At 33.8% G+C, this 19,450-nt stretch overlaps 1 protein-coding gene across 1 annotated transcript in view; it reads right to left on the bottom strand.

Annotated features, from left to right (window-relative positions):
- LOC148947362 (uncharacterized) overlaps positions 1-19,450 on the bottom strand; it is a 73,628-nt gene that overhangs the window by 18,573 nt on the left and 35,605 nt on the right. The window contains exon 3 of the mRNA XM_089095812.1: positions 18,212-18,379. Within this exon, the coding sequence (XP_088951938.1) occupies positions 18,212-18,379 (168 nt within the window). The remainder of the gene's footprint in view (positions 1-18,211; positions 18,380-19,450) is intronic.

The raw sequence follows: 19,450 nt of genomic DNA, 5'->3' as shown, positions 1-19,450 counted from the left end.
TGAGTCTTATTCAAGAATGTATAGTCAGAGCAATGTTCATAAGCTTATGTCTGATCTCAGTGCTAGTCATTGGTGTTCAGTAATGAATTCTGATGATGTTAATAGGGCTCCAGCCACATTAATAAGTCGGCTGACAACATTAATTGAAAACAATTTTCCCTTGTAAAATCTTCAAGTAAATATAAACCCAAGATGCCTTGGATGTCTCCTAGTCTTCTGAGATCAACAATTCAGAAGTCAGAGTTTTTTAAGCTGGCTTGCAAAAGCCATGATCCTGATGATTTATCAAATTATAAGCATTATAAGAATGTATTAACATCAACAATTAGACTAGCTAAGAAGAATAATTTTTTGTTGAAAATTCAGGAATGAAAAGATAATTTACAGATAGTTCGGAGTGTAGTTAATGAAGCTTTATTTCGTACGAAACAATCAAAGAAACAGCCTACAGCATTCAAGAATGCAGACAGTTCAACTATTGAAAAAGCAGCTGTACCTAGTGCCTTCAACTCTTACTTTACCACCCTACCAAATGTTGAGACCCCCTCCTTTCCTAAACTAGGTAAATCTTCACCAGCTGAGAGAAGTATTTTTCTAACTACTTGTACCAGCATAGAGATCTGTGATTTTATTTCTTCTTTAAGTAGCAGTAACACAGCTGATGCGCTTGAACTAACAAACCATGTGCTTAAGTCTGTTTCTTCTTATGTTGTTGAACCTCTTACCCATATTTTAAATCTATCTATTTCAAAAGATGTATACCCTGATTTGTTTAAAATTGCAAAAGTAATCCCTCTTTAAGAAGGGTGACCCCAGCTTAGTGTCAAATTATAGACCTATATCAATTCTCCCAATTTTCACGAAATTAACTTAAAAAGTTGTGCATAAGAGGCTTTTTTCATTCCTGTCTACTGGTGCTTCAATTGGAAGCGGTTCTGTTCTGTCTGATCACCAGTATGGCTTCCGACCTAAACTCTCTACTGCATGTGCTCTAGTTGACATTACAGAATTCGTGCGTGTTAACATAGACAAGGGTCGTTGTGTTCTAGGACTATTTCTTGTTTTTATAAGGCTTTCAACATGGTAGATCATTTTGTCTTACTGGGAAAGCTGTCTCTACTTGGAGTTCGGGGAATTGCCTTTGAATGGTTTAAATCTTACCTGTCTAATAGATCTTAGTTTGTGTGTTATGATGGGAAATGTTCTGATCTAGCTTCGGTTTCCGAAAGGGTACCGCAAGGCTCAGTTTTGGGACCATTCCTCTTTCTTATTTATATTAATGACCTTCCTCCATCTCCTAACCTTGATACCCACACTGTTTTGTCTGCAGACGATAGTAATTTTTTCGTGGTTCCCAATGATCTGCTCTCTGCTGCTGCTAAGGCTCAGCTTCTGCTCAACCATGTGCGTGATTGGTGTGAGCAGGACGGGATGCTGTTGAATAGCTCTAAGAGTAGCATTATTCATTTTCAAACCACATGCCACATGTCTGAACCTTCCCCAACAATCTTTGTTTTTATGGTACTGATATAATTACCCAGTGCTCTTGTGTTAAACTTCTTGGTGTACATGTTGATTGTTTTCTTTCTTTCACAACTTATATTTCCTATGCACATTCTATAATTTCTCGTCAAGTGTCTATGCTTCCTCGTGCCAATCCATTTCTTCCTCTCGATGTAATGCTTTCTCTTTACTATACATTTGTCCTTCCTTATATTTCTTATTGCTGTACTGTATGGGGCAATACTAACTATTCTTCCCTTCGGCGACTCCGAACAGCAGAGAATAGAGCGGTGAAGGCAACTTTTCACCTACCCCGACTCTATCCTACAGCTGATCTTTACATTGATACAGGTCTAGATGCCTTAGATGTGGTTATCAAGAAGCAGAACCTAAGACTAGCTCATCGCGCCTTCAATTTATCGCTTCCTCCAAACATTTTATCCTTTATTGATCTAGCATTAACACGTAAGTGCCAGACTTTGCTTTGGAGCTCTGTTCACCAATTTCGGCTGTCTAAAAGGGTATCCTCAGCAGCTCAGAGGTCACCAATTTATAGAGCAATTGCTCTTTGGAACTCTATTCCCAATGACCTTTCTCTCATTAAAAACTGTTCTTCCCTTTGCAGAAAAATATTTTCCAAGGCTTCAAGTAATTTCGTTTTTTTTGTTCATTTCTTTATCCATTTTGCTTCGTATATTTATTCCGCTATACCTTATATAGTTTTTTTTTCTTTTCTCCTCTCTCATTATGTTGAATGAGATTCGAACCCCGCTGTTTAATAATATTATCAAAGGTTTGGAGATTTAATAAATTACAGGACATTTTCAGTTCAGATAAAATTAAGTCAAAGGTTATTGTGTAGCAGTTGTTTGTTTTTTTGTTTTTTTTTGTTGATTTTTCTCGTATTGTGTTTATATTTTTGAGATATGGTTGTATTTTTTTCCTTCCCTGATTTGTTTTGTATGGATTTTGTGATTGATAGGAGGTCCTCTACAAGCTATGCTTCTTGGGACCTCTAGCGCTTAAGTGTATTTACGTATTTATTGTAGTATTTAATAAATTGAATTGAATTGAACTAAAACTCTAAGATAAGACTCTAAACTAAAACTCTGAATTAAAACCAAACTAAACTATAACTCTAACTAAAACTCCAAGCTAAGACTTAAAACTAAAACTCCAGTATCTAAACTAAAACTCTTAACTAAAACTAAACTAAAACTATAACTCTAACTTCAACTCTAAAGTAAAACTCTAAACTAAAACTATAAACTCTAAACTAAAACTCTTAAGTAAAACTAAACTAGAGATCTAAAATAAAGCTCCTAACTAAAACTAAACTAAACTATAACTCTAACAAAAACTCTAAGCTAAGACTAAACTAAAACTCTAAATTCTCAACTAAAACTAAACTAAACTATAAACATAACTAAAACTCTAAGCTAAGACTCTAAACTAAGACCCTAAACTCTAACTAAGACTCTAAGCTAAGACTCTGACTTAAAACTCTAGACTCCAAACTAAAACTAAACTAAACTATACTTTTTCTTTACTTTTTCCTGCTGCCAATATTTTTTTTTTTTTTTTTTTTTTTTTTTTTTTTTTTTTTTAGATCTTGTGATTCACTATAGTTTGATAAAGCTTATTTAGTGAACCCTCCTTGTTTTCTTTTCGTTTTATGAAGCAAATGATTCACATGTTGAAAGTTAAAACGCTTAGGTTTATATGCTTAAATGTTAATGTTATGTCTATATTGTTTAAATCTTAACCGTTTAAATGTTTAATGTTTATTTGATCTTTTCATAATCCCCCTCCTACAGGCCATGGAGTCTTTGTGGGGATTTGCAGATTGTTATGTAATTATTTTACTGATATATGGAAAATAAAGCTATCTATCTATATATCTTTAACTCTAACAAAAACTGTAGGCTAAGACTCCAAATTAAAACTCTAAACTCTAAACTAAAACTCTTATCTAAAACTAAACAGCAACTCAAAACTAAAACTCTTAACACATATGCAGGAATTTATTGTTAGTAATAAGGAATTTAAATATGGCATTTCTTACAAAAAACTGTTTTAATCAGAAGCAACAAGAGCTTGTGCAGTTGGTGGCTAGTCTGGAACAAGGAATTGATGCTCTCCGCTAGGAAAATTCTCAACTTGGGCAGGAAAATTGCGTTTTGAAATCAGAGTTATCAATATAAAAAAGTCGTGCCTGCAATCGGAGCATGCATCTAAAAACAGAATCTTCTACTTCACGGTATTCCCGTTGTGTCTGGGCAAAGTGCAGAAACTGCTGTTCGCGAGCTTTTGACTGATGTCGGGTTAGCAAATACTGACGCTATTCCATTTGTGATCGTTTGAACAGTAATAGATAGAAAGAGGCTTCAACTAGGTCTTCTGCTAGGAATAAGATTGGGCCTATTATAGTCACGCTGACAAGCATTACTGACAAGACTGATATTATACAGAACTGTGGAAAGCTCAAAGGATCTCGTAAGAGTATTAGTTGCAATTTACCCCGAGACTTAGCACGCCGCCGTAAAGAACTTTTAGCGTAAGGATATAGTTTACACACTTCTGCTATTCCGTCAGTGAAGATGGCCGAAACCAAAGTTACGTCAAAAGAGATTAATATTTGGCTTGAAGCTAAGAAAAATTCGAAAGTTAAGAACTGGACGCGTGTAAAGGATGCTTGTTTGGATCCGTTTATGATCTCTGTTAGTACGTCTAACGCGGTTATCCCTTCACGTGTGAATGAGGAATGATGTTTGGTCGTTTATTTCATTGTGTTATTTCATCAGGTTCCTTCTTTCTTTTTTTTTGGTATAATTATATTTTAATTGTCATATTTATTATAATATGATTGTGGTCCTGCGTGTGTGTGGATCTCCCGGATGATTTCATCGATGATCCCTTTTCTTCTTTTTTTGTTCTTCTTTTATTTCTTTTTTTGTCTCTCCATTGCTCCTTACTTCGGATTCAGGTGTTTTGGCTTTAATTTTGTTTTTCAGTTTCATGTGTGCACAAAAATGAGTTCAGTGTTACTTCTGCATAGATGCCATAGCTCTGCTGTGATGTCGATAACCTTTGGTCTGGTGAGTTTGGTCGCGGAGCAGATCTACCATCCACCGTAAGTAAAATGATTAATTCTTTTGGTGACCAGGGTTATGTCAACTCTTTTGGGGAACGTTTTGTTGAGTTACAAAATAATCCTTCAGATATAGAAAGTATAAATAATAATTCAGTTGGAAGTAGAAATAAGTATTGTAAGGTTCGTATATTGGTGATTCAAAGTAGTTATATTCTGCAATTAAGTGTTTCTACCTCCTCTAAAAATAACAGAATTTTTTCTGCAGTTAACCTGAACATTCAGAGACTTTGCTCTTCTGTTGATGAGTTGAAACAAAACATAAGGGGAGGACATCTGGATGTAGTTGCATTATGTGAATCTTTCCTGGATTCAAAAAAGGATATGCTTTTAGATATCCAAAGATTTTGGATGGAGAGGATGAACCGGAAACAGATAGCGAAAGGTGGCCTCGCCCTGTATATTGCCGATCATCTTGTATATAATATCCGAAGTGATTTGAGGAGAAATGAGGAAGGAATCTTTGAATCCTTTTTTATTGAGATTAAGTCAGGTTGTAAGGATTTAGTCGTCGGTTTGGTTTACAGATCCCCTAGTGGATCTATTCCTTTGTTTATGAAAATACAGGAAGAGGTTTTGGACTTAGTGCAAAAGTATCCTTGCGAACTAATCCTTATGGGGGATTTCAACATTAACCTGCTGGATCAAAATTCTGCTTCGGCTGCAGATTTTTTGTCAATGATGCTTTCTGCGGAAGCTCTACCTTCAGTTTGTATACCAGCCCGAGTTACTGAGATGCATGCATCACTTATTGATAATATTTTTTCGTCACTAGATGTCTTAGATCATTCGTTGATGGTTAGTGATATTTCTGATCATTTCCCTGCTATTTCACGATATAGGACTACTGATCGATCGCAGCGTAAAGCTTCGCCATCTAATCTCCTATTTTTCCGTTTTGGTGTCAGTGAGATCAGTCTACTTAAATCTCGTTTGACTGATCAGCCATGGGATAGTTTGGATTCTGAATCGGATTTTAACCGCTCTTTTGATTTCTTTTATGATTCAGTAAAAGAAGGTATCCTAGAAGTTTGTCACCAGAATCCAGCGCCTCATACCTCGAAAAGGATAGTACTGCTGAATCTGTGGATGACTCCAGGTCTCCATAAAAGCTGGAAAGGGAAAAATTATCTGTGGAAGCTATACAAGGCTTCGTCATCTGCTTCTCATCGTCAGTGGTTCAAGGCCTATAGGATTATATTTAATTCTCTGTGTCGGAAGGCCAAGTCTCAGTATTATCACAGGAAATTTTCTGAGTGTGGAAAAGATGTTGGGAGGACATGGAAAATTATTAATTCTGCACTTAGACCTACTCCCCTTCCGCCTTTAGTTCCAACAACGCTGATAGTCGATGGTAAAATTGTCCAAGGAGAAGAAAATGTTCAGCTAGAGCTTACGTCTTATTTTGCTAATATAGGAAAGACCACTGCCTCCTCTGTGAGCTCTACACCTCCTCGTTGTGATTTTAGAGCCTATCTTGGACCCCCATGTTTAAAGTTAATGGTCTTGAACCCTGTGTCTGAGTTTGAGGTAGTTCGGATCGTAAATACGCTTAAAGGTTCATCGTCTTCAGGGCCGGACAGAATTCCTACAAGGGTAATCCGTGCCGTTCTGCCTGCTATTCTGTCACCATTGACTAAGCTTGTCAATCTGTCTTTCGAGAAAGGAATTTTCCTTGAATCGCTCATGCAAGCCAAGGTTATAGTGCTGTATAAAGGTGGGTCCCGGAGTGATCCTGCTAATTATAGGCCAATTTCTCTTCTATCTGTTTTCAGCAAAATTTTTGAGAAGGCTATGCTATCCAGGCTTAGTTTTCTGGTAAAAATAATTTTCCATGATTTACAGTTCGGATTCCGAGTGAATCACTCTACAGAGTATGCTTGCGCATCTCTCTTGAATTTCATTCATTCGGCAATAGATTTTAGTCTTATCCCGGCAGCTTTATTTTTGGATGTTCGTAAAGCTTTTGATTCTTTGACTCATCAGATTCTTCTTTGGAAACTATCGCATATTGGTATAAGATCAAATGCTTTCTCTTGACTTGAATCATATCTTTCTGGTAGACTTATTTCAATTGATCCGCTTTTCCGGAGCCCTTCTGAAATAGAATATGTCGTCCCCCAGGGATCTGTTCTTGGCTCCGAATTATTTCTGATTTATGTCAATGATCTGATTTCAGCAGTCAAGAACACCAGTCCTCTAGTATGCTGCAATCTGTGTCATCCGGATGTTTCTTCGTGTCCCAATGCTACTTCTAATGAAGATTGCCTCGTTGATTTTGCTGACGACAGCACTTTTGGGACTCTTTTGGGAAGCACTTTTGGGAAGATGGAATGTGATATCAGGTCTAACCTGGTGGCAATATTAGTGAGAGTAGGTTCATGGTTTGATGCGAATTACTTGGCCTTGAATGTTGCCAAGTCACATTTTCTTATTTTTTCTGGAATGTGTGTAGCTTTCCCTCAACTGACAAAGATTCAGGTGTCACAAGGCTCCTTGTTTAGACCAAAGAATCGGTTGGTCCGGTTTCTTGGTATCCTGCTTGATGAGAACCTTTCGTTTAGACACCATATAGCCATGATTATGGTTAAGGTCTCACGAAGTTTGGGTGTCATTCGAAAACTCAAACACACCTGTCCTGGATCTATTCTGAAGCTTCTATTTTTCTGCCTTGTCCAGTCATATGTCTCTTATTGCCCCATAGTATGGATGTCTACTTTTTCTTCTACACTGCGGTCGCTTTCTGTCATGTATAACAAAGCACGGTGTCTGGTTATGGACACCAACCGTTCTTCACCTAGATCGCTTCTAAATCTACAGTCTATCTACATTCTTTCTTGTACTTTTTTTGTTTTTCATCAGCTTCATGGCAATCTTCCAAATTCTCTTCAAAAAACTCCTCAGTTTACTTCTGATTCAGCTCCATATAACCTTCGTTCGTCACATAATATCTGCATTCCTCCTACTCCCACTGTGCGGTCAGATTTCAATCCCCTCATCGCTTGTCATCAGGTATGGAACACCCTGCCTCCTTCAGTACAGAAATGTCACTCGTTTGGCACTTTCAAGAGGATTCTTAAGGACCATTTAGTTAAGAATCAAACAGTTTTTTTTTATGTGGAGTTGATGTCCCCTGAATGTTTAGTTTTGTTATATGGTGGTGTTCTCTGCGCTATGACTCCCAGGCCTCAGGTATGATCTCATTTTAATTTTATATGTTGTTTTGGGATTGATTTCGTTTTTATGGTTGTTTGGATATATTGTATTTTTTTTCTCATTCCCCCTTGTATCCCTGGCCATGGAGTCTTTCGAGGAGGATTAGGAGTGTTTTGATTGGATTGTGTATGTATTGTGGAATAAAAACTCTGAAACTCTGATTTCTATAACTCTAACTAAACTCTTAACTAAAACTAAACTAATCTATAACTAACAAAAACCCTAAGCTAAGACTCTAAACTAAAACTAAAACTCTAATCAAAAACTCTAACTAAAACTATAAGTTAAGACTCTATACTAAAATTCTAAACTCTAAACTAAAACTCTTAACTGCTATAACTCTAACTAAAACTGTAAACTAATAGAAAAATAAAACTCTAAACTAAAACCCTTATCTAAAACTAAACAACAACTCTAAACTAAACCTCTTAACTAAACTATAACTCTAACTAAAAGGTCTAAGCTAATACTCTAAACTAAAACTCTGAATTAAAACCAAACTAAACTATAAATCTAACTAAAATTCTAAGCTAAGACTAAACTAAACTAAAACTCCTAACAAAAACTAAACTACAATTCTATGCTTAAACTCTTAACTAAAACTCTTAACTATAACTCTAACTAAAAATCTAAGCTAAGACTCTAAACTAAAACTTTAAACTCTAAACTAAAACTCTTAACTGCTATAACTCTAACTAAAACTGTAAACTAATAACAAACTAAAACTCTAAACTAAAACCCTTATCTAAAAGTAAAAAACAACTCTAAACTAAAGCTCTAAACTAAACTACAACTCTTACTAAAAGCTCTAAGCAACAACTCTAAACTAAAACTCTAAACTCTAAACTAAAACTCTTAACTAAAACTAAACTATAACTCTAAACTAAAATTAACTAAACTATAGCTCTAAATAAAACTCTAAGCTAAAACTCTAGACTAAAACTCTAAACTCTAAACTAAAACTTTTAACTAAAACTAAACTATAACTCTAAACTAAAACTAAACTATAACTCTAACTAAAACTCTACGATAAGACTCTAAGCTAAAACTCTAACCTCTAAACTAAAACTGTTACCTAAAATTCAACTATAACTCTAAACTAAAACTAAACTATAGCTCTAAACTAAAACTCTTAACTAAAACTAAACTAAACTATAATTTTAACTAAAACTCTAAGCTAAGACTAAACTAAACTAAAACTCTTAACTAAAACTAAACTACATCTCTATGCTAAAACTCTTAAAAAAACTCTTAACTATAGCTCTAACTAAAAATTTAAGCTAAGACTCTAAACTAAAACTCTAAACTATAACTCTTAACAAAAACTCAACTACAACTCTAAACTAAGATTAACTTATCTTTAGCTCTAACTAAAACTCTAAGCTAAAACCCTAACTAAAACTCTAAACTAAAACTCTTAACTAAAACTAAACTACAACTCTAAACCAAAACTATTAGCAAAAACTAAACTAAACGTTAATTCTAACTAAAAATCTAAGCTAAGACTCTGAGCTACAACTTTTAACTCTAAACTAAAACTATTAACTAAAACTAAACTACAACTCTAAACTAAAACTCTTAACTAATATTAAACTAAAGTAAAAGTGTAATGGAAAAACTCTAAGCTAAGACTCTAGGCTAAAACTCTAAACTAAAACTCTAAACTCTAAACTAAAAATCTTAACTACTATAACTCTGACTACAACTGTTAACTAATAGCAAACTAAAACTCTAAACTAAAACCCTTATCTAAAACTAAACAACAACTCTAAACTAAAACTCTAAACTAAACTATAACTCTAACTATAAATCTAAGGTAAGACTCTAAACTAAAACTATAAACTCTAAACTATAACTCTTAACTAAAACTAAACTACAACTATAAACTAAAATTAACTTAAAAATAGCTCTAACCAAAACTCTAAGCTAAAACCCTAAACTAAAATTCTAAACTCTCAACTTAAACTCTTAACTAAAACTAAACTAAAACTCTTAGGTAAAATTAAACAAACTATAACTATAACTAAAACTCTAAGATATGATTCTAAGCTAAAACTCTAAACTAAAATTCTTAACTAAAACTAAACTACAACTCTAAACTGAAACTCTTAACTGAAACTTAAGTATCACTAAACTAAACTAAAAGTGTAACGAAAAACTATAAGCTAAGACTCTAGGCTAAAACTAAACTAATCTATAACTAACTAAAACTCTAAGCTAAGACTCTAAACTAAAACTCTCAACTCTGAACTAAAACTCTAACTAAAACTATAAGTTAAGACTCTAAACTAAAACTCTAAACTCTAAACTAAAACTCTTAACTGCTATAACTCTAACTAAAACTGTAAACTAATAGCAAACTATAACTCTAAACTAAAACCCTTATCTAAAACTAAACTACAACTCTAAACTAAACCTCTTAACTAAACTATAACTCTAACTAAAAGCTCTAAGCTAAGACTCTAAACTAAAACTAAACTAAACTATAACTCTAACTAAAACTCTAAGCTAAGACTAAACTATACTAAAACTCTTAACAAAAACTAAACTACAATTCTATGCTTAAACTCTTAACTAAAACTCTTAACTATATCTCTAACTAAAAATCTAAGCTAAGACTCTAAACTAAAACTCTAAACTCTAAACTAAAACTCTTAAATGCTATAACTATAACTAAAACTGTAAACTAATAGCAAACAAAAACTCTAAACTAAAACCCTTATATAAAAGTAAACAACAATTCTAAACTAAAGCTCTAAACTAAACTACAACTCTTACTAAAAGGTCTAAGCTACAACTCTAAACTAAAACTCTAAACTCTAAACTAAAACTCTTAACTAAAACTAAACTATAACTCTAAACTAAAATTAGCTAAACTATAGCTCTAACTAAAACTCTAAGCTAAAACTCTAGACTAAAACTCTAAACTCTAAACTAAAACTTTTAACTAAAACTAAACTATAACTCTAAACTAAAACTCTTAACTAAAACTAAACTAAACTGTAACTCTAACTAAAACTCTACGATAAGACTCTAAGCTAAAACTCTAACCTCTAAACTAAAACTGTTACCTAAAATTCAACTATAACTCTAAACTAAAACTAAACTATAGCTCTAAACTAAAACTCTTAACTAAAACTAAACTAAACTATAATTTTAACTAAAACTCTAAGCTAAGACTAAACTAAACTAAAACTCTTAACTAAAACTAAACTACATCTCTATGCTAAAACTCTTAAAAAAACTCTTAACTATAGCTCTAACGAAAAATCTAAGCTAAGACTCTAAACTAAAACTCTAAACTCTAAACTATAACTCTTAACAAAAACTAAAATACAACTCTAAACTATGATTAACTTATCTATAGCTCTAACTAAAACTCTAAGCTAAAACCCTAACTAAAACTCTAAACTAAAACTCTTAACTAAAACTAAACTACAACTCTAAACCAAAACTATTAGCAAAAACTAAACTAAACGATAACTCTAACTAAAACTCTAAGATATGACTCTAAGCTAAAACTATAAACTCTAAACTAAACTCTTAGCTAAAACTAAACTAAACTACAACTCTAACCTAAAACTAAACCAAAACTCTAAACTAAAACTCATAACTAAAACTAAACTAAACTATAACTCTAACTAAAACTCAAAGATATGACTCTAAACTAAAACTCTTAACTAAAACTAAACTACAACTGTAAGCTGAGACTCTTAACTATAACTAAACTAAACTATAATTCTAACTAGAACTCTAAGCTAAGACTCTAAGCTAAAACTCTAAACTCTAAACTAAAGCTCTTAACTAAAACTAAACTACAAATCTAAACTGAAATTCTTAACTAAAACTAAACTACAACTCTACACTAAAACTCTTAACTAAAATTAAACTACAACTCTAAACTAGAACTCTCAACTAATACTAAATTAAACTAAAAGTGCAACAAAAAACTCTAAGCTAAGAAACTAGGCTAAAACTCTAAACTAAAATTCTTAGCTAAAACTAAAGTACAAGTCCAAAAAACACGTAACTAAAACTAAAATTAAATATAACTCTAACTAAAACTCTCAATGCTGAGAGTCTAACTTGAAAGTCTAGATTCTGAACTACAGCTAAACTAAACAATTACTCTAACTAAAACTGTAAGCTAATACCTAACTAAAACTCTAAACTAAAACTCTTATCTAAAACTAAACAACAACTCTAAACTAAAACTCTTAACTAAAACTAAACTAAACTATAACTCTAACTAAAACTCTAAGATATGACTCTAAGCTAAAACTCTAAATTCCAAACTAAAACTCTTAACTAAAACTAAACTAAAACTCTAAACTAAAACTCTTAACTAAAACTAAACTACAACTTTAAACTAAAACTCTTAACTAAAATTAACTAAACTATAACTCTAACTAAAACTCTAAGCTAAGACTCTAAGCTAAAACTTCAAAACTCTAAAACTCTTAACTATAACTAAAATATAACTAAAAAATGAAAAAATACCATGTTAAAGAAATGGGGGGGTCAAAAAAGTTGGGTGGAGGGTGGGGTTGGTTCTGAAAACATATAGTAAGCCTTTGAATAGTATTGCTTGGTGTTGGGGTATTAAAAAAACCATAAAGTAAAGTTGTGGGTGAAAAGGATGTGTACTTCAACTTGTAAAATTTGTTTAAGGGGGACATTAAGGAAAGAACTTGTTCTGAAATAATATAATAAAGCCTTTTGAAAAGTGTTGCTTGGTGTTGGGGTGTACAAAAAGCGGTAAGGTTAAGTTTTTGATGAAAAGGATGAATACTTCAACTTGTTAAATAGGTTTAAGAGTGATATTAAGAAAAGAACTTGTTCTGAAAAGATATAATAAGGGCTTTTGAAAAGTACTGGTTGGTGTTGGGGTATTCAAAAAGCCATAATGTAAAGTTGTGGGAGAAAAGGATGAGTATTTCAATTTGTAAAATTGGTTTAGGAAGGATATTAAGAAAAGAACTTGTTCTGAAAAGATATAATAAAGCCTTTGAAAAGTTTTGCTTGGTGTTGAGGTATGTAAAAAGTCGTAAAGTATTGTTGGGAGTGAAAAAGATGAGTACTTCAGCTTATAAAATAAGTTTAGGAGGAATATTAAGAAGAGAACTTGATCTGAAACGATATATTCGGGGGGAGCCAAAAAGTCTGGTGGAGGGGGGAGCCTTCTCTTTCTCAAACCCGCAAAAAAAGTATTAAAAAAATGTGGGGGGAGGGGCAAAAAGGATGGGGGAGGGGAGCCTTTCTGTGTCTCAAGCGTACAAAAAAGTATTAAAAAAAATGGGGGGGGGCAAAAAGTTGGGTAGGGGGGGGGCCTCAGGGGTTGGGGTAGGGGACCTTACAACACTGTTCAAATGGAATTTGTGTATTATAACGACCACAGAATTTCACCCTAAATCATCCTCCAAAATGACGATTAATTTGTTTCTCCCAAATAATCCATAAAATGTTGATTAACTTGTTTTCGCCCAAATAATTCCCTAAAAGTAATTTCAGAATGTTCCTTTTGTTTTGGCATCCTTTTGCGATGTCACATTTAAAATACCCAGGAAACCATTTACCGCGTAAAATATATTCAATCTGTCTTGATCTCGTTTCGATTTCTGAAAAAATATCTAAGGTGTTCCTAGTTACACTATTAAGGTTTCGAACGAATACTAATTATCTCTGTCACTAAAGACCAGAGAAGCCATATTTAAAAATAGAATATTAATTTATCTCTGAAACCAAAGTAGAGATACCATATCGTTCCTCAACCCCCTCATGATACATTAGAATTCCGCGTCAGATTTCCATCATTGTCGATTATGTAAATCAATTTCCCAGAAATCTAGTCTGATCTTGTCCCCTTCCTTATATTCACTTTGATCTTGTCCCGTTAGTATTCAGTGTGCATCTGCATTTTCCCCACAGTATTTCCATGATTGACATTGAAAAAGGTACTTTTAAAGTACCAAATAGTACCTTTCTTATCTGGCAATGTTGTAAACTTCGTACAGCGTCAACAAACAGAACTATGAATAAATTATGTAACATCAGCGCTGCTACTGTCATTCCTATTCGTTAAGAGAATGCTGAGGGGAGAGTTTTACTAAATCAAAACACGTTTTGTGTATAAGAGTTATCAGAAGAGCGTAACTCAGGAATGACTGAGTATATAAATTTGTAACTTTCAGAGGATGATAAGGGAGATGAACAAAAGCCTGATATTTGCTTACTATCCCTACTACTACAACAGCCACCACTACTACTACCACCACTGCTACTACCACACTCCTCCATTTACAATATTAAGACGAAATTTGGACTAAATCAGAAGACTCTATGCGCATGTACATTGTCAAAAAAGCGTATCTTAAGAATTGGTTGGGGTATTAAGTTTGACCTATCAGAGAATGCTTAAAGGGGAAGACCATGTCACCAAAAGCAATATATGCACGCTATTACTAATACTACTATCACTGCTTTATTAACTACTAATACTAGTGCTACCACTATTTCACCTACTACTTTTACTGTAACTAGCTGTAAGTCTAAGAGTATTGAGGTAAAAATTTCAAAAAGTAGATATGGATGTTCTGCTGACAAAAGGCAATACGATAGAATTACTGCTGCTGCTAGTATAACCGCTATTGCCACTAATTCTACTTCTAGTAATACCAATACTACGAATTTGACTGCTATTACAACTATTCCTAAGGGTATGGAGGTAAAATTTTCCAAAAAATTAAGAGGGGGAAGGAGAACTGAATCACAACACGCCGCCTGTATGCCGGTTCTCCAATGGGCGTAAAAGCAATATCTTAGGAACAGTGTGTGAAGTTGAAACTAATAGGACTTGTTTCTAAGGATATTGACCGAACCAAAAGAAAACATTTGCTTCCTAATGCTACTGCTTATACTCATGTTAATGCTACTGCTACTATTATTACTACTTCTACTACTACTAATGCCATTAAAGCTAAGGATACTACTATCAATTCTACCGCTACTACTGCTGTACTAAAACTGAGGGTATTAAGGCAAAAAATTTTGGATACATTGAAACTTTATGGATATAAATCGAAATACACTGTGGATACACAGGTTCTCAAGAGGACGTATCAGAAATGCTTCAGGAGCGGTTGATGACATTAAGCTGAAACTTACAGCGTATGCTAAGGGGATGTTGAATATTCCATAGGTGCTTTGCACATACTGCTACTAATACTACTACAACTATTGCTATGACGTAAGCTAAGAGTATTAAGGTGAAGCTTTTAATGAATATTTAGGCAAATTTTGAATTAAACCCAAACAAACTATGAGCATGTGGATTTTGAAAAAGATAACCAATCAGTATCTCAAGAACAGCTTAAATTATTAAATTACACCTTAAAGGGTACGTTATGGAGGATTTTTAACTAGCCAGAAAGAATTGTGTGCATACTATTAATAATACCGCTACAGTTACTGTAACTGATAATGAAAAGGGTATTAAGGTGATTCTTTTAGGGAATATTTAGGGAACGTTTCAATTAAATGAAAAACTACATGCATTCAGGTTTTCAAAAGAGCAGGATTCCAGGATTTCTCTATAATAGCTACAAATATCACTGAAACTTTTAAAGAAGCTATTTTGATTCAAGATTAAAAGTTCTAGTGCCCTTTTTAAGAGTAAAAAGAGATAATAAATAACTGAATGAAACTCAGAACGAGCAGACATTAGCATGAGTACGGCTGACAGCCCCCATGCCTTTTCGAGACCAGAACATAATTTGCACTTTACTGAGAGTAAAATACATATTAAAGGTTATCACATTTTTTACTTCAATAAATAAGTAATTATTAAGACTTTAAGGATTACATATCTGTTTATGTGTAGTAAACTGACAATACATGGTCATTCGTTTTTTTTTAATTAAAGTGCAAATTATGTTCTGATCCTGAGAAGGCATGAGGGTTGTCAGCCCAATTCATGTGAAGTTTTGCTCGTTTTTAGCTTAACTTGGTTATTTATTTTAATATCTACTCGTTTTGAGTTTCATTTATTTTTTTTATGATGATTTGCGGTAGTTTTACGCTTGGAAGGCTATTCAACTTTATTCCTGCTCATTTTTGGCTTTGTGGAGCTCTTTACATTTCTTTGAAAAACTTGTTTTGAAAAAAGTTTTGTAAATTAAAAAAATACTTTTGCTAAAGCTCTTCTATCAGCTGATACAAGCGCTTGCTCATTATCTATAAAACTGAGGACTTAAGGTGCTTGATGACTCAGGCGTATCTCTATTGTTAACCTAAGAGTGAACATTTGGTTGACACATCCTCTACCCATACTAAAACCGCACTGTTCTTCCCTTAAAACTTTGTCTACAACATTTCTAAGTCTAAAATTATCATCATAATAAATTATTTGCTAACTACAGAAGCCAGGCTAATGCCTCTACAATTACCACACTCAATCTTATCACCTTTTTTAAACAGGGGTTTAATTTGGGTTGTCCTAAAAGGGTCAGGTACTTTCCCTTTTTCAAAAATCATATTCATATTCTTCTGTAACTTATTTCTTACCTCATAGCCACCATATTTTTGAAACTCATTTACCGCACTATCAGCACAGGGAGCGTTGTTATTTCTTATCCTTTTAGTACTACCACTGATTCTTTCTCGCAAAATAAATCTTCCTTCCTATCCAAGGTGGCATAAACTTATTCATTTTTTACTGTATCTTTTCCCGTAACTCTACCCCGATTTAGCATGTTCTAAAAATTTTCTGCCAATCTCTCTTTAATTCTTTCCTTGTCACTAATTGTCGCCTCGTTCCTATCTTTAACTGGGACAAGCCCAGATTGACTACTCCTTCTCAATAAAATTCCAGTACAATATTTTACTATCATGCCGTCTAGTTGCATCTTCCAGATCCTCAGCAACTTTATCCATAGTCTCCACTTAACAGCTCCTTAGTTCATATTGTAATGATTTCTCTACTTTCTGTACATTCCTCTTATTTTCATATGGTCTATCACTCAGATAGTTCTTATAAAAGCATCTTTTCCTCTCTATTAAACATAAAGTAGTTTCACTAATATTCGTAGTTGCTCTCTTAATTTCCATCCCTAAGACACCATCAGTGACTTCACCAACTAATTTCCAAAAATTATTCCATCTATCTTCTACCTTTTCAACTTTTATACTCTCCAGCTTAATATTAAACTGTTCCTCGAAAAATTCTCTCAAATTCTCAACCTGGAGTCTTCCAACGTCTTAGCTTCCTGAAATGTAGCTACCCTTCCGAACTTTCAGCTTTCAATGAACCCTGATCACTACTAGATGGTAATATTTACTTATAACATCAATAACAGTACTCCTATATACCCTAGAACTGGACTTAGCTCCAGGCTTAGAATCGGACAGCAAGAAGTCCCTGTAACCCCCAGTTGAATGGAGGCTTTGTGCCATGCTAGGCATATTTTGGTCACAACATGGTTTTCAGCACTTGACAATGCTCATCTATCAACAAGAGTCGAAATTTTGCACAGACAGTATCAAGCCTATTACCTCAAACTCATTATATATTAATTCCTACAAATATTATTTTACTACGGGGAGGCAAATCATAATAGATAAATTAGCTTGGAAGATGTTTTTTTCAGCCCGAAAATGCCAACAAAAACATACCAAACTCAGAAGAATTATCCATTGACCAGAACCCTGTGCGAATGCTGTGTCGTTTACTAGACTTTAATTCCCTTGAAAGGTGCCAAATGTCAAGTGGGAATAGAGTTGATCGTAAAGTCCCAATTATTACGGGTACCCCGACAGGATTAAGGCAGTCCTTTGCAGAGGCAGCTGTACATAGATCTGAATCTCACCACCGCAGTTGACTTCCTATCAAGGATCCTCCCATGATGGTGTTCTGCGTCACCATGTAATTTAAACTATTGTGGGGAGAAAGTCTGTAGTTCAAATGACGTGTCCCGACAACGGTGGGCCCTATTGAGTGTACATTTGAGGGGCCTTCTTTCTCCTCCATCTGTTTTATGGCTCTTGGGTGAGGGTGCCTCGGTTTCTATTATGAACCCTCAGGGATAATGTCCCCCTTAGTCCACGTCTCCTATGGAGGTACCCTAATTATTTGCATCTTAAATGTATTGCACCCATCATTATTCCATCGATAACAAATTTTGATTTTTGTGTTTCAAATTTGGACTAACTAAACTGAATTGATAAACTAAGAACTCGCTATTGTCTAAGAACTGCAAAGAACTGCTGTATTAAACTAAGAACTGCATCCCAGCATTGAAGTGTAAGCTGGTAACAAACAAGCTGAAGAGCATTTCTACTACTTACGTCAGAACTAAGATTAGAATTTCTCCCATAAGGCCGCTATTCATGATTGGATAACTCTGCAATTCACATATTGTCCGAAGAAGACAGGCTCTGCCATCTACTCCCATTGTTGAAAGAACAGACTCTAAAGAGCGAAATATTTGTAGCTGATCAGTTTCAGCCATACTCCTAAATAATAAATGCAGTAAGTAATAAGTAGAAAATAATTAAACACATTGATTTTTATCAGTATCAGGTGGTAATTACATTAGAAATTTACTATCGTAAGCAAACCAAACTGTGCTAAAAGCAAAAAAAGAAAAAAAGAAAGACTTGATCTATTTCACACTATGATTTTCATGCTTAGCTGTGTGCGTAATCAATGAGATAAAAAAGTAAATTTAATAGCTAAATCTCAAACCCCTTGCTTAGACATTAAGTCCAGCAAATTAAACAAATTATGACAAGTTTCAATTTGTTTGCTGACAGTAGCTATTTCAGCATAATTTAATAGGGGGAGGCCTGGGTATCCTCTATGGGCCTCCTTAGGTGGCTGCTTTGCACAGATGTTGAAAAAATTTTTTTACACTGGTTACAATCGCTCTCCCCGAAACTCAAATATAAATCAAATAATCCGTGGTAATAAACTGTAGGTGAAGAACGACTCAGTCCAATAGTAACCGAAATTATAACATTAAATTTTTTTTCCACTGCTAGCGGGGTACTGGAACATCATAGAAAGCTGTTTAATGACTCACTTTCAAGAAAATCACTACATCTGCGTGTCTTGTAATACACAAAACATGATGTTAAAGTGAAATCAATTTTTGACATAAAAATCTTTCTTCGTATACAAAATGAAGAATGGCATAATCATCGTCGGTTACAATTATAAATGACGTTATAGTAAAACTATATGATGACTTTGGTTGCAATTGGGCTTCGTTCTTTACTATATCCAGCAGAGAAAAAAGCAAAGCTTTTTTCCTGTGTTTGATCTGTATTCATGATTGCAGCGGTAGTTTTTATCATGATTGATTTAGCCAATGCGTAAAATATATATATGCCATATATATATTTTATAAATAAATATATATAAAATACATATATGTACAAGCAATAATACTTAGTTTACTGCATTTAATTTCTATCACTGCCATATTATGTTTTAGAATTAACTGGTTGTTTGTTAGTCTTGCTTGGACAAAAAACCCAATTTCTGGGTCGTAGAGAGCCCATTGTGAGTCTCATTGAGAGCCT

The sequence above is a fragment of the Artemia sp. Qi Xiang Cuo genome, chromosome 10 (assembly GCF_049724085.1).
Source record: "Artemia sp. Qi Xiang Cuo chromosome 10, ASM4972408v1, whole genome shotgun sequence".
In the NCBI taxonomy this organism is placed as follows: domain Eukaryota; kingdom Metazoa; phylum Arthropoda; class Branchiopoda; order Anostraca; family Artemiidae; genus Artemia; species Artemia sp. Qi Xiang Cuo.
This window is presented reverse-complemented; position numbering and strand designations above follow the sequence as displayed.